Raw genomic sequence first — 23,396 nt, 5'->3', positions numbered from 1 at the left:
TTTTGAACTACTTTACATACCGCTGGGTAGGTAGTTAATTCTATAACCAGGCATCTTTAGCTCATAATATGTTCTGTCTGTAAAATAATAATCAGCAAATTATCTAACTAATGCTGTCAGATGGATGTAGTGGAGTGAAAAGTAAGTAAATGTACTTAGTTACTTTCCACCACTGACCATAGGGCCAATATTAACTTTGTGGGTAAATGCATCCTGCCAAAAACTTAAAAAAAAAAACACAAATGCAACACATGGTGTAATTTACTAAATATAGCAACAAAGTTCATATAATTGTCAATAAATACATTTGATTTTCTTTCAAGCTGAAACTAATGTCAGCTGCAATACCACGTTAAGTTTTTAGAGTAAGAAAATGAGGCAAAAGAATGGAAAAGTAGAGGTGGTGACACACATTGATTCTTTTATTGACTGTCCCAAAACAGTACCACTTGTTCCCTTACATTCTGTGTTGCTTTTCCTCACAAAAACAAATACTTTCATTGTTCCCCATGTACCATTCAAACTTAGAAATGACATCATTACATTAATGTGATCAGTCATCAATTTGATCTCTTAGAAACAAATATGTTTGGCACATTTTCAGCATTTGTCTTCTCTGTGATCCTACAGTTTTATTCTTCTAAAATAAAGAAAATGGGGGAAAACTGCACTGTCTGATCAGTGAATAGTAACCTTCAACAACATTGAAAATCAGAGGCACATGAGGGGGGCCAGTGTGGGAAAATTAACCAGTCCAGCACAATGCATTCCTGTCCTGTAAGTCAGCAAAAAGCCCAGCAACAGAAGGAGGAATGTGACTTTTTACACCATTGTACCTATGGTTGGATTTATAAAAGATACTCTTCTAAACTCCGATTTCCCCCTTACTATGGTTGCTTACTGAACCAGAGGAAAATTACATGTATAAAGCAAAATTTAGCTCTGGTTATCACTAAAAGAAACACTCATATTGTGAATCCACCAGGGTTTTTTTTGCCCTGGATTCTCAGTGTAGCAACAGTCTCTGTAATTGATGTTCATAGCTGTCATTTGAACAAGCTCTCCCACCATCATGTGAGAGGACAGCAACACAACACTTCTGTGGAGACACGGGTCAAACATGAGCTGAATTTATTACACAAGTAAACAACAAAAAAATAAGCTCAAATACATTGATTTCTGTTGCCAACTTCGAAAGCTCCAACAATATTTTTGACCAATTAAATTTGAGGTACATTCACAGTCATAATGGAAGAAGTTAAGTCTATTTCATTTTGTCTCTCTCCACCGATCAAAATTCAGTTTTACTGCAGTAAAACGTTTTACAGCTTTAAAGAATTTATGTTTTAGTCAAAAAAAAGTACCATTTTGTCTAAGTTTTTGTACTTATTATATGATTGTGGTTTTAAGAATATAAACACATTATCATTGAACTTTTAATTGCCATCAGATTGGTTGTAAGTCCATATGAGAGTGTGCTACGGGCTCACAGAGCTCAAAACTCAGTCTTCCTTTCATAACATTTAATATTGTTTCACTGAGCAATCACATGATTCAACCATCTCACGCGCTCAATCTTCTCTTTGAAATATCACCAACTATTTCTTTTAACGAAGCAGAAGCTAAATAGAAAAATGTCAAGCGGAGTCTTCACAATCTTTTTAGACATATGAGCTACACCTGATTCTGAGATGGTGTCACGGTACTGGTATGTGCTTGAAATTATTTGGTTCAGTTGAGATTTAAGGGTGAAAAAAATTATATTTCCCTTCCTTTGCTGGTTGTACTATTTACAGGCTACAATGCATCTGTGTAACTTTGTTCCTTCATTGTTTTAATAATGTTTAAAACTCTCAGTAATGTCCTCCCAGAATGAATCACTGCAGCCACCAGCAAGCATAACATTTGGGGTAGAAGCATGCTTAGCAAACTTTAAATAAAAAAAAAAGAGATAAATATCTTTTTTTTTTTATTTAAAGTTTGCTAAGCATGTTTGTACATTTAACTGTAACAATATCCACCTGAAAGCTACAATATGGTTAGCCCTTTACAAGATTGGCCAACGTGTAGCCTCTTAGACCTGTGATGGTATCCGGCCTGCTGTATACAAACTACTGAACTAATAAATACTGGAGGAGTCAAAAACATAACACTACTTTCTAGATGTGGTTCCAACTAACAAACCGAAGGCAACTGATGTCATTAACTGTAAACTTAAGCTATGTGTTTATTCAAAATGGCGGGAAAAGATCAACATCAGAAGGAAAACTCTACTGAACATCATCATCATAGAGCATCCTCGCACTCACTTCGTACTTTCTGTATTAAAAAAATGGTTCTGTGGATTACTGTAGTGTCCAGGTGCTGTGCAATTTCCCCAAAACAATAAAAACAGTCATTTTACAATACAAAGTGGACATAAATAACGAGTGCAATTTTTGCTGCTTTGCTTAACACAAAGAATAACCTTGGCAGTGAGGCAGTGGCCCATGCAAACACTTTCATGAAACACAATAAAAAAAAAAAAGTGAGCAACTGAAATCCTGGCTCGAAAGCAGGCCTTTGGAAACAAGAAACTCATGTCCACGTTAGAAGGAGGGGTAAATAAGTCGCCCACTGCAATGTAGTGGTTTTGTCCCTTTACCCCCTCCACCTGTCAGACTGGGAGCATGTGACCCACAAAAAGAACATGCTGTGACCAGTGCGTTTCACACAGCAGACATCAGATCACCATCGACTGCGAGTCAAAACAACGGTGGTGGTTTTTGGTGTTTTTTTTTTCTTTTGTTGTTGTTGTAGTCACTTTGTTTGGTTTCCACCAAGGTCGTCTGGTTACAAAGGGAATATCCGAGCCGCGGTCACTGCCCCCATACATGTTCAGACACAGATCCCAGCACCCCCTCTCCACCACCACCACCACCACCCTCCTTGGGGAGGAAAACGTCTCGTCTGCGCGTCGCGGTTTCTCCACAGACACCGTCGATATTCACATCAAAACACAGCACTTGAGACACTTCCCCGATGGGGTTTTTCGTTTTTGCAAGGCTGCCCGTGTTGCAGTCTCGAACACCTCCCAGATCCCCTCCTTGGTTTTGGCCGAGCACTCCAAATAGTCATATGCGCCAATGCGCATGGCCATGGCGCGGCCATCCTCTGTTTTCACTGGCTCCAGCTTCAACCGGGACAGCTCGTTCTTCACGTTCTCGTCGTTACGCAGATCCTTCTTGTTGGCCACTAATATGATGGGCACATTGGGGCAAAAGTGTTTGACCTCGGGGACCCACTTCTCGGGGATGTTCTCCAGCGAATCCGGGCTGTCCACGGAGAAGCACATCAGAATGACATCTGTGTCCGGGTAGGAGAGGGGGCGCAGCCGGTCGTAGTCCTCCTGTCCGGCCGTGTCCCACAAAGCCAGCTGGACTTGCTTGTTGTCCACTTCTATGTCCGCCACATATGTCTCAAACACAGTCGGAACATACACCTCGGGGAACTCGTCCTTGCTGAATAGGATCAGTAGACATGTCTTCCCACACGCGCCGTCCCCCACCACGACAAGTTTCTTGCGTATGTCTGCCATTCCGCTCCTGTTGTTTCCCCTCCGCTAGCTCTCGCTTAAAATGTCTCATCCAATCTAACACATGAGCCCGACACACTCCACTCCCTTATATTTATATATATACTCTCTAAATGGGGCTGGACAGACGCTGTCCCATAAAGCCGCTCCCGTCTCCAAACTCAAGAACATTTACCAGCAACCACTGCGATCTCTTTATAAAGCGCAGGGTGGTTTCCTAAATATAGCAATCCAATCGGAAATAGGGAGGTGAGATCACAGTTTGTAGAGGAAGAGGTGATTGGATCTCATCGGGTTTTCCTTATGTAGAGGAGGGTCATGGACCACGAGGACCCACCCGATCCAGGATCAGCCCAAAAAAAAAAAAACCAAATCTAAACTGCATGAGGATGCATTACGCGACATTTTTTTTTTTTTTTTTAAATTCTTCTTTATTCTCGGTTTCTCGTCATTAAAACACCTTGGGAAAAATGTTTTAGTATCTGCTGCTTCATGACTCAGTAAAACACTGATCACACATTTTAATGAGCTATAATTAAATAAGCGTAAATTCAGAATAAGATGTTTTATATGCAGCAATATAAACCCTTTTTTTTTTAAATAACACAATGGATATATGGTCATTAATAGGCACACTTTGAACACCTTGAGGCCGATATATTGCCTTCACATGGCGTACAAAAGGTACCACAAGGGGGAAAGGAACATTTTCATTGACATTGTTATACGCATGTCTACGCAGTTCACGCTGTTTACAGGGAGGGGGCACCAGCGAAGGCAAACTCTGAGCTCTGATCAAGCCTTGCTTAGAAAAAAAAAAAAAAAAAAAAAAAAAAATCACCGCTCTCTCTCCAAGGAAACAAAACAATAAAGAGTAGAGAGTTGACGGCGAGCGACAAGCAGAGACCCTCTCTCCACTCGACAACGCGTGAGTAGCTCCTCTTTATCTGTTCGCGTCGAGGCTCCAAAAAAAAAAAGCGAAACAAACCCGTCTTGTGTGTGTGTGTGTGTGTGTGTGTGTGTGTGTGTGTGTGTGTGTGTGTGTGTGTGTGTGTTTTTGGGACTGCCGTGGTGTGAGTGTGTTTCCCCTTTTGTTTAGCGGTTAAGGCCCCTGTGTTTGGGACTTGAAGGGGGGGCCATGTTGTTCAGCCACTGACTGGCTCGGTTGATGTTTTAGCTCACACACAACAGCAACTTGGCAATTAGCGGGGTTTTTTTGTTGTTGTTGTTGTTGTTTTCTTTAAAAGCTAGCTCTTACGTTAGCTGATTTTGGTTTATTTATTTTTTTTGGTTGGCTTGTTGTTGTTGCATACGGTCAATGTGGGATTTTTAACCCGAGCTAGAAAGCCTGCTTGTTTCCCTGTGTTACACTGGATCCACCCGCTGGCTGCACACACTGTGGTAAATTCGTGAATTTAACTTTGATGGATAATAAACAGAGCAGGCCCGCGGCGGCTAGCGTTAGCTTGATTAGCTAGGGATGTTGCTAACGCTAACTCCGGTGTAGTGATAGCAGCAAACGCGAAACATGTCGTATTTACGCCAGTGCCGCCGAACAACTTGACGTTTACACAACGATGTGGATGTGAACTCTTCGCCATTGGCCGTTTAAAACCCGTAAATTACGTAAATTCCCAGTGAAAGCCGCGAAGTTAGCTCCGCTTGTTAGCAGCGGACTTGCTAGCTAGGTTGGCTAGCTAGCTCGCCGAGAGGCTTGCACGTCGATTTTCTTCAATGATCAGCAACGTTGGACGCATTGTTGTAGCTGGTGGCTCATCTTTAAAAGCCAGCGACGGCTTTCATCGTGGCTAATAAAACAGCTACTAGTTTCTAGTTTTTATTTTTTAACTCATTATTAACGTTTCATTAATGGTAGCGTTGCATTAGCTGCTAACACTAGGCTACCGATAATGTTACCCAGCTTATCAACATTGTTGTCGGTCTCTTGTTTTATTCTCGCCTTGCTCATTCACAGACCAGCAAACCAGTAAATTAGACCTCTCATTTGACGTTGTTGAACAAGCCGTGTGACTCATTTTTTTGGATATTTAGGGCGACATTTTCGTTTGTCTTCAACCGTGGCATGAAATTAGCAACTAGGGATTTTTATTTATGTCCCGTCGGTGAAAATGAAGTAGTACCATTTATCCCTGAGGTATTATTTTGGGTGCAACCTTTTCCGAAAGTGTACTTTTTGTTAAAAAAAAAGTTGTGTTTTCCCCCCTCCAGGCTCACAGAGGAGTCTGCTCTGAAGGCCACGTTGTAACTTAACAGCTTTCATTACTTAAAAGGAGGACACTAACTGTTATGTCACAATGGGTGCTACATTGACTTTACACGATTATATAAAGAAACTTAAATGATATATGTGAGGTTTTTGTGTAAGGCAGTCGCTCTGGTAGACGACTTAATCAGTCATGTGTTATATCTCTAAAGCGCCATGTACAAGGTTACATATTCATATGCTTGTATCTCTAAGCTTGATACATGTCTAGGGATTCACCGATTGGGAAGTTCTGGGCTGATACAGACGTTTAAAATAACAATTTGGCCGACAGTAGATGCTTATGTGCTCTTTTTCTGCCAGGGATACAAACAGATCTGTAAAGATAAACATCTCTTCCTTGTTGCAGCGAAGTCTTGTCTTCTCATCTGAGATCTGAGATGCAGAGCTGATCACAATCACTGTTTGTGCTGCTGTTTGCAATTTGTGCCAGTGCTGGAAAACAGAGGTGATTATTTCTTTCATATCTCAGTTGGAAATAACCAACACAACATTTAACCAGCGCAAAACTGATGCGACACAACAGATTAACACAGGCCACTGATATCGGTGAATGCCATTCAACCACATGCATTTCTGCTGATATATCGGTGCATCCTAATACAGGTCAACTTGAATGACGACTATAATTTATTGACAAAATCATGTTGTGTTTTGTTTAGGCTTTCCCGTGGAATGAGCGTTCCATGCAGCATCCTAAGTATGAATGACGTGGCCTGGCAGGAGACGAGAGGTGGGATGCTGCATGCAAATGGTGCTCCTGAGACTGGAGGTGTCAGAGTTCATGGTGGAGGGCCCCTAGCCACAGTTGGGGGAGCTGGACAGGCTCCTGGAGTTCCACATTTACAGGGCATGGACAGGGTTGTTAACCCTACACCAGGTACTCCCCAGGCTCCACTCAGTGGACGATCTCAGGATGATGCCACAGTTGGATACTTTTTCCAGAGGCAGCACGGAGAGCAGCTTGGAGGTTGCCCACCCAGCAAGCATCGCTGGCCAACTGGAGATGCAAACCATGTTGATCAGGTAAAGCGTCTTAATTCAGAGACCAGTTGTTGTAATGTTATTAAATTTAGAACTGGTTTTTTGCATCCGCATAGACTATAAGTGTAACTCAATATTGTATCAATAATAAAACCTGTAATTTATATATTATACTTTATGATGGTTGGTGTAAGGGTTGTCAGTTTCACCTACACATTTAAAAAAAAATGATTTCCTATTGTTGATTCTTATTTTTTAGGGCGCACCATCTTTTTCACTTTTCAGAGAAGTGCCCATCAGACATGGTTTAGATATGTCAACCCCGGAAAATAACGAAAGTAACAAAATGAATAAAAATGAAAGTTAATTCAAGAAATTTCACTGGATAACTTGTCAGTGGGCTTTTAGCTGGTCTTAGAGTTTGTGTTTGGATGCATAGCATGATGTGTTACACACAGTATAGCCCAGACAATAAAACCCTGTTAGTCACCAGTGACACTAGATCACATATCGTATGGTCAGTTAATCAGGGTTGATTTGCACCAGGTGTCAGCCATTCATCAATTACCATTTCCTCTAGGTATGTGTTATTGAAGTTAGAGCTGCTGAATAGAGCTGCTGTTGAGTGCAGCCATACAAGGGCTTAACAATGCCTGTAAATACAATGACAAATTCATCTCTCATAGGAAAATGTGAGTGTGTAGGGGTGTCAAGTTGAAAATGTACAATGTGTGCATATAATTTAACTGCGTTGAGGAAACAAAATAGAAATGTTCCTCATAACATCTGTATTTGTTTTTCTCCCTAATGCATGGTGTTTGTTCTATTGTGACTGAACAGAAATGTCACCAAAGGCAATTAAAAAGTGTTTGTTGCTGAGAAAATGCTGCTAAAAAAAGAGGCAGAAACTAAAAATAATTAAAGCCTATAATTTAATTCATCTAGATTCACTTATATAATAAATCACTAAAATTAATCGTAAAAAAGAGAATCCAGAAATTGGAACTATTTGTTACACCAGAGTGTTTGTGTTTTTATATGTTGACACCCTTAATTAATTTGCACTATTAGATAAGGTCCATCCACTCTGGGGCGTTTCCAGACTGTTTGGACCGGGTGGGGACACAAGTGGGGCACTGACTTATGCAGGAGTGGAATTTCCAGTCATTCCCAATTTATGCAACACTGTTTAGGGACCCCAGTATGTAGGAATATTCAAATACAGTAGGTGAAAAAATACCCACAGAGCCAAAGATATCTTGTTGTCATTGGCCCTTTTGATATGACCATGCTGTTTTTTTCCATTACCAAAATTCAGCCTAACTTTGGAGCATTATTTAGCCCCCTTTCCAACATGCTAGCATAGTTAACAATGGATGCATTAGTTTCATATACCAGTATCACTCTAGCTTTAAAATGGAGCCTGCTACAGCCTCTAGAAGACAGTGGAGTTCCCCCCCTTCCTGGAAACGCCCCTGCATCTACTCTCTGTATTTGCTTATCCCAGCACACATTGGGTGCAAATGGTGTACACCCGGAGCAGATCACCTTTCTGTCACAGGGAAAACACACATAAACCCAGGTGTGTTGAGACAGCAATAGTACTGCTGTCAAAAAAACACAGCCTCCTCATTTGCAGAGGATAAAATGTGTGAGACCAGTGCGTTGGCACAGCAGGAGTGTGACTTTTGCCTTGATAACTGGCCAAGCTCACAATATCCTGTCTTACAGTATTAAACTGCCATGTGGTGTTTTGGCATCTGAAAGTCTTCAGACTTACGGATTTGTCAGTGGACTTCCTGGATTAGATTTGATCTCACTGGTACCTGTAGCAACACTTGCCTCACCTAACCTACATATGGCCTTGGGTCAAAGTGAAAGTACTTGGTGGAACACAGCAATTTAAGTAGAAAGCTTTGTCCAAATTGAGGGAGTTGTACAACAAACAGACTAGACCGGCAATAATGTTGGAAATGCTGAAGAAGGTAAAAGAAGGCAACATTTGTATTTAAATGAGTATTTTATGTGGGTATTTATGTAGTTGTATTGATCCACAGCAGACAGGTTTCACTGGATTTATCTCATCTGTTTCAGTAAGATGATAGCTGTATCAGAAACTTTAGTTAATCAGCTTTTTTCAAAAAGATTTTCTGTGCTCTTTCCCTATTTCCCATACATGTGTGAGACCTTTTGTTTAGCAGGCCGCATGTGTATATACACAGATCACTCAACCTGATGAAAGATGCTATCTTCTGGCCTTCTTTTGTCTTCTGATACAGATACTTCACAGGTTAATGTAGCATCACTGCTCTTGTTTTCTTTTAGATATTTGCTCTAAAGATCCTATCCGATACCTGAATTTAGAGATCTACTCATACCACCTAATTAAAGATTCAGTGTGTAACATTTAGAAGGATTTATTGGCCGAAAGGGAATATGATATTCATAGGTATGTTTTTATTACTGTATATCAGCTGAAGATAAGAATTGTTCTGTCCTCCTGAAACCGTAGTTTTTCCTACATGCTTAGAAGCGGAGGGTGAGGCGAGTTAGTTGCAGTCTGCATCTCACCACTAGATGTCACTAAATCCTACACACTGGTACTTTTTAAATTGAAAGTATTCTAGCACGATTTCCACCCCCCGTGATGTCGACTTTACACACATTACAAGTTGTGGTCGTGCTTTTCTGTGTTTCAAGATTAATCTCATGATACAGTGGGTTCTTGGTCGAGTGCAATTCCTCCTGTCTAAACTCACAGAACTCTGGGAGGCAGACAAATGTTGGTTAAGGGCTTAAAATGGTATTATTAGATGTTTGTAGGCAGTGGAGTACAGACACTCAGAAGGGAGAAGAGAAATTGGGTGCAGCACTATTGTTTTGTCTGTAGTGTAATGTCCTAGTGCTTATCATTCTAATCTTTCATGTGTTTTTATCCTTTTAACACCCATTGTGTTGTTGCCATCGTTGTAGTCTCGGGTTTGGCTTACTAATGGATGGATATAAAGGGAGAAGAATTGCATATTTCAAAACAGAAACCAATGTTTATCCCAGAGTTTCTTAACTCCCCCACCCCCCAACAAAAAAGTGTTTTTTGTTTGAATGTGGTTGTATTGTCTTCATCATTTAATGCCTCTTTATTGAACATGAGTCTTTCTAGGGGGGGCTCTTGAAATAATGTTAAATTTTATTTTTTATTTCACAGAATGAAAATATTTTCATGGCAACACTGAACGAAAATTATTGAGAACATAGACCAGTTTGTTCTACTCTGCCATTAGCAGAACTGATGTGTCTTTTTAAGGTGTTTAATCTGTGGCCTTTCAGAGTCCTTTTTAGCTTTCTGTTTACAGTCTAGTTTTTCTTTCCCTTTGTCTCAGGTCCGTGCTGTGGATGAAATGAACTATGACTTCCAAGCTCTTGCTTTGGAGTCAAGGGGCATGGGAGAGGTGAGGAGTTTCTGGTCCTAACATCTATCCTTTTCTACATTCTAGTACAGCAATGAATCAATATTTAAATTTGTATGAAACACTCACCCTGTTTAGGCTTGAAAGGTAGCCTCAAGACATCTGTAGTGTGCTCCTTTTATGTAGATAAGATTGAGCTTGGAGAAAACTGTTTTTGTGACGAATGGAAGAGCAGGAGACGGGTGCAGACCAGCTTGCACTCATGCTTGACAGAGTTGTGTGTTAGCATAGAGTTCAAAGTAGTGGACATAAGATGGTTTTGTATGTACAGTATACATATGGGCAGTGGATTGGTGCACGGGTGAGTGGCTTTATTTGATTTAAAAATGCTATAACTTTGCAGTTTAGTAATTGTTTTAAGGATTAAAAAAGCACTAAGCAATAAAGTGTTCTCCACAATGAACAATCTACAGCCACCTTTTAAGTCTACAGGGATAAGTATTCATACTCAGATTTTCAGTGGACTGAGAAAATGCTTAGATAACCAAGACTACAGTAAAATCTAATATTTAAAGGTCAAACTTGTAAACAACTGTAAATGAAATTTTAAATGAGATGTCGTTGTTGACAGTGCTGTTTTTTAAATATTACATTGCAGTAATCTTGCAGATGCTTAGAAAATATGTATAATTTATTTGTAGCTTCTGCCAGCAAAAAAGCTCTGGGATTCTGATGAGTTGGCCAAGGATGGAAGGAAAGGGATGCTTCTTGGCGAGGAGTGGAGGGACAATGCATGGGGATCGTCTCGTGAGTGACATATCTTTGTGTATAGAAGTTTAATGCAGATTATTTTTCTTGGAGATGGGGTTTTTACACAGCTATAGTTTTATGTACACAACTATTTAGATATTTCATCACAGCTTTTCATTCAGATCATTCAGTGTCTCAGCCAATCATGGTGCAGCGGCGACCAGGCCAGAGTTTCCATGGGAATGGTGATGCCAATTCTGTGCTTTCACCTCGCTCAGAGGGTGGAGGCCTCGGGGTGAGCATGGTGGAGTATGTCCTGAGCTCCTCTCCCGGTGACAAGATGGATGGTCGCTACAGGAACGGTGGCTATGTAAGTTCGAGCTTCTGTCTCACTTATTCTCAAGGGTGGAACATAGTCTTAACCTAATCCTTTTTTAATGAATACAGGGTGGAGGAGATGTTGACCAAGATGGGAGGGAGAAGAGTGATGTCCAAGAGAAAGTGTCTCCCTTTGAAGAGGACAAGAGCCCAGAGATGAAGGTGGGAGAGGAGAATGATCCCGCTAAAGCCAACGGGAGAGGTCTACTAAACGGCATGGACAGGGACTGCAAAGATTTCAAGTAGGTTTACCAGTAACAATGTGAACTGCTACCTATTGTTTGTTGCTTTATAACTATAGTGGTTTTAAATTGAGACCTGTAACTTAGTTTTTAACCCCTCCTTTTGTTTTATTTTAAATAATTTCATACCAGAATGCCCAAAACTATTTTAACAGATGGTTTTTGAAGTTCTTCAAAATGTTTTGGTAGGTTTTGAGTATTGCAGTGAAGCCTAAACACAATGAAGTGAAATGTCCAACTGATTGAAGATAAATGTAAAGGCTTATAGTCTCATTGGTGTTACTGGGCTTCAGCAATCTCAGCTAAAGTTTTGTTCTGATATGACATGTGTGATAATATTGCAACTTCTCTGCTTTCCCCAGTCCAACCCCTGGAAGCCGTCAAGCGTCCCCCACTGAGGCTGTAGAGCGGATGGGTCCCAGTCAGACAGGCTTGGAGATGATGGGACAGCACCAGCACCACCACCACCACCACCCCCATGCCCTCCAACAACACAACCCTGCCCAAAACAAGGCCCAAGCTGAGGACTTCCAGAACCAGGAGGCCCCAAACATGGGTGGTATGGAACAGCAAGCCGGTGTGGAGTCCCTCCAGTTTGACTATGCGGGGAACCAGATTCAGGTGGACTCCTCTGGTACTCCAGTAGGATTGTTTGACTACAACTCTCAGCAGCAGGTCTGTGGAAAAACAAAACCCATCTATCAAGAGATTCAACTCTAAGTTTGCTCAACAGATTGTGACTTTTTTTGTTTGCTTTTTCCAGTTGTTCCAGAGATCTAATCCCCTGACTGTTCAACAGCTCACAGCAGCTCAGCAACAACAATATGCCCTGGCTGCGGCCCAGCAGCAGCATCTCGGTATGTCGAGTTGTTTGTCTACTCACTGTAGAAGTGTGTAGTACAGTGTGTTGTGTAATTACAGTTAAACTACCTTTTGTCTCAAGTTGTCTAGAGATCTGTTTTTACAGTTGCATAAAAATTTGAATGAGATTTGATATGGAAATATGCATTACATTACTGTTCCTCATATTACCCAGCTGGCCTTGCTCCTGCATTTGTGCCAAACCCTTACATCATTAATGCTGCCCCCCCTGGAACTGATCCCTACACTGCCGCTGGGCTGGCAGCAGCAGCCACGCTTGCAGGTGAATTTACAGCACACTTTTGTTCCTTTTTTGTTCTTGTAAGAAAAGAAAAATAAACCTACCATGATCAGTTGTATATAATGTACCTGTAACATCCCGTGGAACATGTTTTCCTCAGGGCCCACAGTGGTTCCACCACAGTACTATGGAGTTCCTTGGGGAGTGTACCCAGCCAATCTTTTTCAGCAACAGGCTGCATCAGCTGCCAATCACTCAGCTAATCAGCAAGCATCCAATCAGGGACCAGGGCCAGGCCAGCAACAGGTACGAAGTTGTCTAGCAACAAGTTGTTGTACTTGATCTGCAAGGTGTTTTTGTAAAGGTGGTTCCGAAAAGCAGGGCTCATTGTAAAAAGCTTGAATGAACTGATTTCACCAGGATTAAACTATTTCCTAAAGATAACTCGGCGTTAATATGGGCAGGCAGATTATATAATTTGACGGTGAAGAAAACTACCATGTTCATGTTGTAAAATATATAATATGGAGACAATAATAATATTACGATAAAAACAAACAAAGCCAAACATACCTTCAAACTGATGTTTTGTGCCTCTTGTATTTTAAAGAAGTACTCTACCCTAAAACCTGTTTTTTTAACTGTAAACTGTCGGGGGAGCTGTCAGTGTGTGGGATCAAGGTAAACATTGCAGTCTGGTGGTGTTTCTACAGTCCTCTAAAGCGTAAACTCCTGTGAATGATGTGTCTCGATCTGTATACAATTTGAAAATGCACGTAACAGTTTCACCGACTCACTGATTGAGGCATTTTTAACCCAAAAAATGCAGATTTTCATAAATTTGGTAATGTCATATTTTACACCAGCACTGCTGGGTCGTCAGTAAAATTCAGTTTACAGCTCAAAAAACACGTTTTGGTTGCAGTACCTCTTTAATAGACTTATGGGTGTCTGTTTAAAGAGGGAACAAATGTGCAACTTACGAATGCTCAATTGGGTACTACATGAATACACAATAACTTTTTGGTGAATTCAGAACTGTTTTTTGTTTTGTATTTTTCAAATGGTGGATTTTTGTATTTGTCTTTTCCATCCTTGGATTTAAAAATGGCTGCGGATGTTTGTTGGAAAAAAGGTGATGTCACTTACTTCTGTTCAGTTGGGCAACATTTAAATCAATATATAATGACAGTTGTTTGGTTAATTATGGGTTGCTATGTTGTTATGAGGTTATTGGGTTTATGTTGCTAGGCAACTGTCTGTCAAATCTGATTAAATCAAACCCACACAGTCCTGATTAGCTGAACTTAAACTTTGATTCCACCTCATTAAGTGTCAACTTATTGATGTAATATAGAAATACTTAAGATTTTGAAGTTTTCAGGATCATTTAAATACAGAATATTCTTGCCGCCTTCTCCAGGTGATGCGCACAGGATCCAACCAGCGACCTCTTACACCTGGGCAAGGCCAACAGAGTCAGCAGGAATCTCTCGCTGCAGCAGCTGCTGCAAACCCTGCATTGGCTTACACAGGAATGCCTGGTTAGTACAGCCGAAGACCCTAACAGCCAAACAAATTAATCTTCACTGCTTGATGTTGTCATTTTAACTGCTCTTTTGATCTTTACTAAATACGTTACTTATTACGTTGGTCTGACACACACCTCCCCTGTTGTTACTTTTTAAGAATACTTTATATTCATTAATCTGTATTTGCTGACTTTTTTTGTTCATCTTTTCAGGTTATCAGGTATTGGCTCCTGCAGCCTATTATGACCAGACTGGAGCCCTGGTGATGGGCCCTGGTGCCCGAACTGGTCTAGGCGGGCCAGTTCGTCTAGTCCAGACCCCTCTCCTCATCAATGCTGCAGCAGCACAAGCTGGTAAGTACTAATCCACCTGTCCATATAATTTCAAATGTGGATCCTCCTTTATTAGTGCCTTTCAGGGCCATTCTGACCTCAGCTTTTCTTTTACCCCTCACATTCTCCTTTCTCACTCGACCAGCAGCTGCGGTGTCAGCATCTGGCTCTGGTAACAACATGTCTGGTCCTCCAGCCAACGGGCTGTACCGCTCTATGCCTCAACCTCAACCCCAGCCACAGCAGCAACAGGCTCCCCCACCCAGCAGCGGCCTGCCCTCCAGCTCATTCTATGGCTCTGGATCAGTCCCTAACACTTCTCAGAGCAGCTCCCTTTTCTCACACACCTCTGCTGCGCCACCAAGCTCCTCCCTGGGCTTCAGCAGTACCGGCGGCTCTCTTGGCGTAGGCCTGGGCTCTGCTCTTGGAGGCTTTGGCTCTTCTGGTCAGTGACTCAGCCACAGGCTACATGAGGATTAAAGAAATTGTTTCTTTTTTAGGAATCTGTTTTCTTACACTTGTATTTTTTTAATTTGCAGTATCCAGCTCTACCAGTAGCAGTGTATCTCGCAGGGACTCCCTGTTGGCAAGTTCTGATTTATACAAACGCAGCGGCAGCAGTTTAACTCCCATCGGCCAGCCCTTTTACAACAGCCTGGGTTACTCCTCTTCACCCAGTCCCATTGGCCTCACACCAGGTCACTCCCCACTCACTCCTCCACCTTCTCTGCCCTCCTCTCATGGATCCTCTTCTAGCCTTCACCTAGGTAAGCATAATATTCATCAACAGTGAATGGTTTACAGTATACAGTCCCAGACATACAAATCAAATTAGTTTTTACTGCATTATCAGAATATATTTCTGAAATGTCTTTCGTCTTGAGGCGTACACTTTTTCACATAGTCAGCTGCCGCCACCACGACAATTGTATCCGGTTATTCTGCAATCCTAGGTGGCCTGACAAATGGCAGCGGCCGTTACATTTCTGCAGCGCCTGGAGCTGAGGCCAAGTACCGGAGTGCCGGCGGGACATCCAGTCTCTTTAATTCCAGCAGCCAGCTGTTCCCTCCGTCTCGGCCTCGCTACAGTCGCTCTGACGTCATGCCGTCCGGACGCAGCCGCCTACTGGAAGACTTCAGGAACAACCGCTTCCCAAACCTCCAACTCCGTGACTTGCCGGGACACATGGTGGAGTTCTCTCAAGACCAGCATGGATCCAGGTGGCTAAGAAGTGTCTTCTGACTTAAAAATGGGCAGAGAGTGCTTTGCAAATTGCAAATCTAATTTATTTATTTATTTTTTTTTATTTTTTTTATAATTCTAATCTTGTCTGTCTAGATTTATCCAGCAGAAGCTAGAGAGGGCCACTCCTGCTGAGAGGCAGATGGTGTTTGGAGAGATTCTTCAAGCAGCATACCAACTGATGACTGATGTATTTGGGAATTATGTCATCCAAAAGTTCTTTGAGGTTTGTACTGTTTTATACCGATGTGTTATTTCAGTAATCCCATAATATTAAGTAGAACACCCTCTATTTTCTGTAGCATCTATGATATAGTTTGTGTTTTGTGTTGTGCAGTTTGGAAGTGCAGACCAGAAGCTGGCTTTGGCAACACGTATTCGTGGACACGTCCTTCCCCTGGCTTTGCAAATGTATGGTTGTAGAGTCATTCAGAAAGCCTTGGAGTCAATTTCCTCAGACCAGCAGGTAATTGTAAGTGAGATTTCACTTCTTTTTTAATGTATTTGTTAACCCTGTTTTTATAATGTTTTTTTTTTTGTTTTTAGTTTTAAAATCAATCCTACATGTTTCAATTTTGATTTTCAACATTGTGACATCAGTTACAAATTTGTCCCTAATTTCTTCACTTCAGAGCGACATCGTCCGCGAGCTGGATGGCCACGTGTTGAAGTGTGTGAAGGACCAGAATGGCAACCATGTGGTGCAGAAGTGTATTGAGTGTGTCCAGCCCCAGGCCCTACAGTTCATTATTGATGCCTTCCAGGGACAGGTAGGTTTATTATCCTAAGCAATGGCTCAGCTGCCTGTTATTCCCCTTTTTTATAATCTATATTTTGAGTTGGTGACAATCAAAATGTGGAATGTCTAAAAGATGTGTTTATAAATCCAAATGTCTGTTTGCTTTGACCATCAGCATTGTTTTTATGTAAATTCAAGATTGTAATATGAAGAAACAAACGGATCAGACACCAGTGAGACAGGATACAAGTACAGTAGTAGAAAATCAAACATGAACATTACATTGATGCATCCTTTATGTGAACATTAACCGCTTTTAAATTCTTAAATGCCAAATAGGCATGATGACAGAGTTTCACTCAGATAATCAAAACAGAGTTGTAATTAATAATAAGAGACTGAAGAAAATGCAGATTGTATGAGGCTTTATATGAAAGAATCGGCGTAATATTTACCCTTTTAATCCAGTTTAGTGTAGCTTTAACGTTGTAGTTATACTATATTTAGATTTTTCTGAAATTACCTCCTATATTGATCTGCTTTTTCTTTTCTTTCTTTTTTCTGCAGGTGTTTGTGCTTTCTACTCACCCCTATGGCTGCAGAGTTATCCAAAGGATTTTGGAGCACTGCACCCAGGAGCAGACTCTGCCCATCCTGGAAGAGCTGCATCAGCACTCTGAACAACTGGGCCAGGTGAGCACATCTGTCTCCAGTCTCTCATTTCTAAGTCCAAATTGTTTGCAGAAGTTATCTTTATGTTTGCTTTGACAGATAATTGTTGAGATGTGTGCTTGTCTTGTGTATTCGCATGTCTCCTCCATGTTTTGAGCATTTCATATTTTCAGCCTGTCATTGTTCCTGTGTAGTTGTGTTCTGCTAAATGTAAAGTGTGAATGTTATTGTACTGTTAGCTGTCATTACATCTGACGTATGTGATTATTTAAACATCCACCCTGCCCCCTCACTTATTCCATCTAGAAATATCAAGGCGTATCATTGGAGATGACACCCAAAACATATTATACAGTGTCCCGTGATGCACTGTTCAAGGTCAGAGCAATTTGCCTCTCTCTCGCGGATGTCCCCGTGCTCCCTTCCTCTTTTCCTTTTTTGTCTTTTCTTTTGTAAAGAATCTAATTTAACATTTAAATAGTTCTCCGACTCCCGACTTTTACAGGCCTTCTCCTAACCCACTGAACCGCCTCTTTCTCACCTTTCCCCCTTCTTGCTTTATGCCACAGAGGATTCACAAGGCACATGCTTCCCTGCTGTCTGATGATCCCTCTCTTTTGCCTCCAGCATCTCCTGATCAATCTGTTTTTCTGTTTTCATCTTCTTGATTTTTACCGTAATTGTTTTGATCAAAGCTTTCCTGAGAGTTTGAAACTCTTTGGACAATTACAGTGTTCATAAATGGTGCCTAAATCACTTGTAACTTCACCTCGAGTGCTTGGCTTGGAGTCGAGTCTTGGAGCAAAGTAATGCAGGTTTTTGTTAAAACAGATTGACAGGAGATGGATTTAAAGGCAAATACTTCCAAATTAAAGGTGGAGATTATATTCCCTACCCAACAAATTACTACTTTAACTAAGATTAAGTCAGGGTGGTGTTATTTGTTGCTTGGTAAGGTGAGTTCTTGTCTCCATCTTTCCACACTAAAATTACACCCATAACTGTCTATCACCCATTTCTGAAGGGGCAAAGATGCTATTGGTTGTGTTGTCTGGTCAGCAACACTCCAAGCCAGCAGCATCTGTTTTGTCTGACCTTCCGCAGTGATGACGTAAGGGTATTTGTAAGACTACAAATGGGGGTGTCACTCATTCGTCTACCTATCATTGTAGAGATGCATGATTATCTCACACCAGTTAAGACCAATGGTGAAAAGTAGTGCATGAGTATCAATCAGAGTAAAGGGTATCGCACAGATCCTTTTGTTATTAATCAGTATTGAAATGGTTGTTTGCCTTGAGCTCACGCCTCCACTGCCTCCTGCAGGACCAGTATGGTAACTACGTCATTCAGCATGTTTTGGAGCACGGCAGACCAGAAGATAAGAGCAAGATAGTGGCAGAGGTTCGCGGAAAGGTTCTTGTCCTCAGCCAACACAAGTTTGCAAGGTAAGCTATGTTTTAATGTAGTGACAGGGAGGAGTTCTACCTTTTTTTTAAAGTGACCTAATACTCCGCTTCCTTCACAAACCAGTACAGTTTTATTTCATTATTAAGCTCGCCATGGGCACAGTGCAGCAACAAGCAACCGATAACAAAGGTGCCAACTAGTATTACTTCCTCTTTTTTTTTTTTTTCTTCAATCACAGCTCGTTTAAAGCTAGGAGTCTAGGATCTGCTAAAATATTATGTTATAAAACTAAGAAATAATTGTAACGGTGCATGAAATGCTAACTTTCAGTGTGGATCACATGGCCTAATAGATCTGATTGGTTTGATTCATGTGCTGCTCCCTGCCTACAGTCACATGCCTATGTTGATCCAAAGCACTGCCTGTAAGGCTGCACTTTATAAGGAGTAGTGCCTCTTTTCCCCTTATTACCTTATAATATTGGCAATGGAAAATGTTCAATACACCCACTTTGAAAACTGAAATCCAAAAGTAGTATTATGTGTCACAAATACAATATGGATATAAAAAGGAAACAGATTCAAACATTCAGCCTTCCAGATGGAGAAATAAAAAGCATCGGCTATGACCAGCCAGTGACTCAGTTATGAATTTGTATGTGTGTAATAATAAAAGTATTTCTCTCCATTTTCCCTCCAGTAATGTCGTGGAGAAGTGTGTGATCCACTCTTCGCGTGCAGAGAGAGCTCTGCTGATAGATGAAGTGTGCTGCCAGAAAGACGGGCCCCACAGCGCCCTGTACACCATGATGAAGGACCAGTACGCCAACTATGTTGTCCAAAGAATGATTGACATGGCAGAACCTGCTCAGCGTAAAATCATCATGCACAAGGTTGGTGAACTACTTCATTCATGTGAACACGCACACATGGAAGGAAGTATACAACTAGTTGAAACCTCGTCTTTGTGAATTTGTATTATTTGGAATAAGTGGGAAAAGAATTTACGTTTTTCTCCATAAATACAGTGCACCAATATTTTACCTCCAAAATTATTATTCTTTAGGAACTAGTTCCCTACATACATTGAGTATAGAACATGGAAATGTTTTAGGACTTTCCGTAGTGTGTTTTTCATTTGGTGAAATTTGTTTGAGATTACACCACACTGACTTTGAAGTAGAGCTGCAACCAGCTAATTAATTTTATCATTGATTAGTCTCTTTATTATTCTTTTTCCCTTGATTGGTCAATTAATTGTTTGGTTTGAGAGCCCAAGGTAACTGTTCAAATGTCATGTTTTGTCTGACCAAACCTAAAATTATTAAATTGACTTTGATAGAAGACCAAAAAAAAACTGGTAAACATTTTAGGAGCTGGAACTGGCAATTCTTTTTGATTTTTGTTTAAAAAATACTTTATTTGATTGTTTGATCACTTCATCTACTGATCACTTCAGCTCTGCTTTGAATTTCCTGATGTTTTGCCTTCTCTCCCTCTTGTCCAGATCCGGCCCCACATTGCCACCTTACGCAAGTACACCTACGGGAAGCACATTCTGGCCAAGCTAGAAAAGTACTACATGAAGAGCGGATCTGAACTGGGTCCCATCGGTGGCCCCACAAACGGCCTCATGTAGTCCCATCAACATCCCTGAAGAAATGGAGGAGTAGGAGCCCCAAACCCCCTGTTCTGTGAGAGATGCTCCTTAGCCATAGGGGTTAGCCTTTGACACCCTCTGTCATCCCATTTTTGGGGAATTACCAAAAAAAGAGAGAGAGACAAGTCAACTTCACCTAAGAACGCTGTGACAACTGACCCCTGCCACTCTGCCACCCCTGGTGCAGGTCCCCAGCGTGGCCCCCCAGGGGACGCACAGTCAGCAGGCCGATTTTTCTTCTTTTTTTTTTTCCTGGGTAAAGCACAAGCCCATTGTTAATGATGTAATTGATGTATTTGACTGGTTTTCATATTATCTTGTACATTTAGTTTTTTACCTTGTAAATTCTCTGTAGAAAAAAAAACGTATACACATTTGCTGAAATTTACAATTCCTACAATTAACACCAGCAAGTGATTTTATAAGGCTAAACTGAGTGATCCTTTTAAAAAAAAAAAAACAATTCCACTTGTTTTTGTAACCAGACTTATGTCAGCTGTTCTAATTAAGTCTAGGCAATTGAATATTATATTTGTATATTATCCCATGCACAGTAAAAGTGTTTTCCCATGCCAAAGCAGCTGATGGATTAATTTTCAAATAGCACTACATAGTATGGATGGATATAAACCCCTCCGTCCACAGGCGAGTACTATGTGTCACGTGCCACAGTCACCCAGAGGTCTTCAAGACCAGTTTGCGAGCTTGGCTTTGGGGATTGGTGCTTCAGTCTAGGGTAGTGTTTTCCAGTGGTAGCTTTTTCTTGCCTCCTTTTTTTTTTCCAGGACAGGTGGTTGAGGGGGGCGGGGCGTGTGTTTACCCCAGCAGCTTGTAGTCTGCCTGATGTTTCGGTACTAAATATTCCAGACTGACCAACCTGAGCTGCTGCATCCATTGAGCCCCGCTTGAGCCGTCTTTCCCTCATCCAGGTGATCACTCGGGGTTTATGCAAGATAAAAGCTACCATTTAACTTACAGATGCAGAGCATGAGGTTTGGTTGTACAGCGGGCGTGTAACCTGGTATAATCGTAACATGAAATGACCGTAGTTTGGGGGGGGCTTTTTGTGGGGATAGTAGGGTGGGAGCGGGCTATGTGTTGGCATGCTGTGACAGGTTTTAATCCTTGGAATGATTTTTTTCTTTATCATGTTTTGTGTAACATCTTATCTGTCTTGTAGTTTGAGATGAACACTGCCCTAGAAAACGGTATCTTTATGTACTGAATAATCATCTCTTGCGTAGAAGTAGCTTAGCGATGTATAGCATCTTTATGTATGAGTAAATTGTTGCTTTTGGGTAGGGGGCTTGCAGCAGTGATGGGACCCCCACCGCCTGAAGTTCAGAGTAGTCTAAAAAAAAAAAAGAAAATGTTGTAAAGTGGCGCTTATCCCAGCTTTGTACATCTGAGGTGAAATGAACTAGAACTAGTTGGATAAGTTGAAGAAAGGAAGGCTGAAAGAACCTTTTTTTTTTTTAATGGTTCTGATTTTGTTTTTTAAAGTTTCTTCTTTTTTCATTTGGTTGGGTATGCAAGTGCATTGGTGAAGGCTGGTGGGGCCATCGAAAGCTTATACAATTCACCTGTAATGCTCGTAGTGATGGCTTCTTTGCTTCATATGAATTGTAGAATACATGTAGTATATGTGCAGTTAATAAGTGTAAGATTATTAGTTTAATTGAAAAAAAAATGTCTAGTCGTGGTGTTTGACAGGCCTTGCTCTAAATTTGTAGTGATGCTTTTATTTCGTCTGTACAGTTGTACATTTGTAAACGTTTATGCTGTAAATGGGATGTCTTTTACACTTTTTGGGGAGGAAAAAGGCAAAAATGTGCATTTTGATGTGTGTATATTCATCACTCCTTTCCCCTTGAATATAATGTATACAGTTTTATTTGATCAAGTGTTATTTTAAAGGGAAAAAAAACTTTATGGCTTCACAATCTGGCATGGTTTTTGTTTTTAATCCGCTGTGGGAAAGGCCAGCCTCTATTTGTACTGGAGCTGTAACATCCACTGTTGATAGTCTTTCTGATGTGTGACAGTTTAAAAAGAAGAAAGGAACAAAAAAAAAAACACTCTGTACTAAAATTGAGGCTGCATTTAGTCCTCTCTGCTACCATGGAAACTTCACAGGATATGACAAGAATTATTTTTGTACAGAAGAGTGCTGTATTTTGGAACAGCTACTACCTTGTAAGCAAAAGCAATGTAAAATATTGTCAATTATATAAATATGAACATATGAGTTTTGTCACACTGTCAAAGTCATGTACATTTTCAGGTGGCCTTATGTACATTTCCAGATGTTAGATGAAGAAAACAAACTCATTTTTGGAAGCAGAATTGTGACTATGTATGATTAAACTGTTCTTCTAACATTTGACCAGCATTGTTGTGGCTGTTTTTATCTAATTAGATTATTAGGATTTTTTTTATTAATGCTTCTGAAAGTCTATCCAGTAGAAGGGCCCCTTAAAGAGTACAAAACATATTTCACCACAATCCAACTATCACAAACAAAGTACACAATGGCAAAATAAACATGGCATATGTCGCAATATTGATGTCAATAATAAATGTAGACCGGTCGTGAACAGTTAAATGAGTGAGTTTATACTTTATACTCTGCTACATTTCAGAGGGAAATACTGTATGTTCACTACATTTATCTGACAGCTGCTTCTACAATAAGCTGTTAGATGCAAACCACAGTGTGTGATTTCTTATATAAAATAGACCGTTGCTATAAATAAAACTACCCAGAAACTCATGTAAATCCTATAAAAAGTACCCTCAGAAGTTTTCATCTTGTCTGTCAACATTAAGTAGCTTTAAAGTGCCTTTTTTTTTTTAATCCTTTAATGTCAAAGCGAAAACTTACAGATACAAAATAAACTTCCATAAATCTTCACCTCCCTTTGAATGTGGCGCATCAGAATCAGTTTTTCCTTCTCATGGTGAGAATTGTTTGGTCGCTATAAATAATTTTATAAGGAGACCTACTCCATATGGAAAGTGTCCTGAAATAACTTCAGCTGAGATTTGATGCTCTACAAATAAAATGTAAGTGAACTGAATCATCATT

General features: G+C 40.7%; 2 protein-coding genes across 11 annotated transcripts; one reads left to right on the top strand and one right to left on the bottom strand.

Annotated features, from left to right (window-relative positions):
• Window positions 1-401: 401 nt before the first annotated feature.
• Window positions 402-3,743, bottom strand: LOC127368807 (rho-related GTP-binding protein RhoB). Its single transcript, XM_051409980.1, has one exon. The coding sequence runs from the start codon at window positions 3,575-3,577 to the stop codon at window positions 2,987-2,989; it is 591 nt and encodes a 196-aa protein (XP_051265940.1). The 5' UTR covers window positions 3,578-3,743; the 3' UTR covers window positions 402-2,986.
• Window positions 3,744-4,318: 575 nt separating this feature from the next.
• Window positions 4,319-22,694, top strand: pum2 (pumilio RNA-binding family member 2). Of its 10 annotated transcripts, none has more exons than XM_051409974.1 (24): window positions 4,319-4,502; window positions 6,208-6,306; window positions 6,521-6,884; window positions 10,223-10,291; window positions 10,951-11,056; window positions 11,182-11,369; window positions 11,447-11,619; window positions 11,982-12,294; window positions 12,383-12,476; window positions 12,656-12,763; window positions 12,891-13,027; window positions 14,145-14,265; window positions 14,466-14,606; window positions 14,731-15,030; window positions 15,125-15,352; window positions 15,539-15,806; window positions 15,925-16,054; window positions 16,166-16,300; window positions 16,461-16,598; window positions 17,135-17,260; window positions 17,546-17,617; window positions 18,566-18,687; window positions 19,349-19,541; window positions 20,156-22,694. In XM_051409974.1, exons 3-24 carry the CDS (start codon window positions 6,534-6,536, stop codon window positions 20,285-20,287), a joined length of 3,645 nt encoding a protein of 1,214 aa, XP_051265934.1. In that variant the 5' UTR covers window positions 4,319-4,502; window positions 6,208-6,306; window positions 6,521-6,533; the 3' UTR covers window positions 20,288-22,694. The 10 variants fall into 10 exon arrangements, with proteins under 10 accessions (XP_051265934.1, XP_051265935.1, XP_051265933.1 ...); XM_051409975.1 differs by having other exon boundaries at window positions 12,882-13,027; window positions 15,578-15,806; XM_051409973.1 differs by having other exon boundaries at window positions 12,882-13,027; window positions 16,166-16,294.
• The last annotated feature ends 702 nt before the right edge of the window (window positions 22,695-23,396 follow it).

Source organism: Dicentrarchus labrax, unplaced genomic scaffold (assembly GCF_905237075.1).
Source record: "Dicentrarchus labrax unplaced genomic scaffold, dlabrax2021, whole genome shotgun sequence".
NCBI lineage: Eukaryota > Metazoa > Chordata > Actinopteri > Moronidae > Dicentrarchus > Dicentrarchus labrax.
This window is presented reverse-complemented; position numbering and strand designations above follow the sequence as displayed.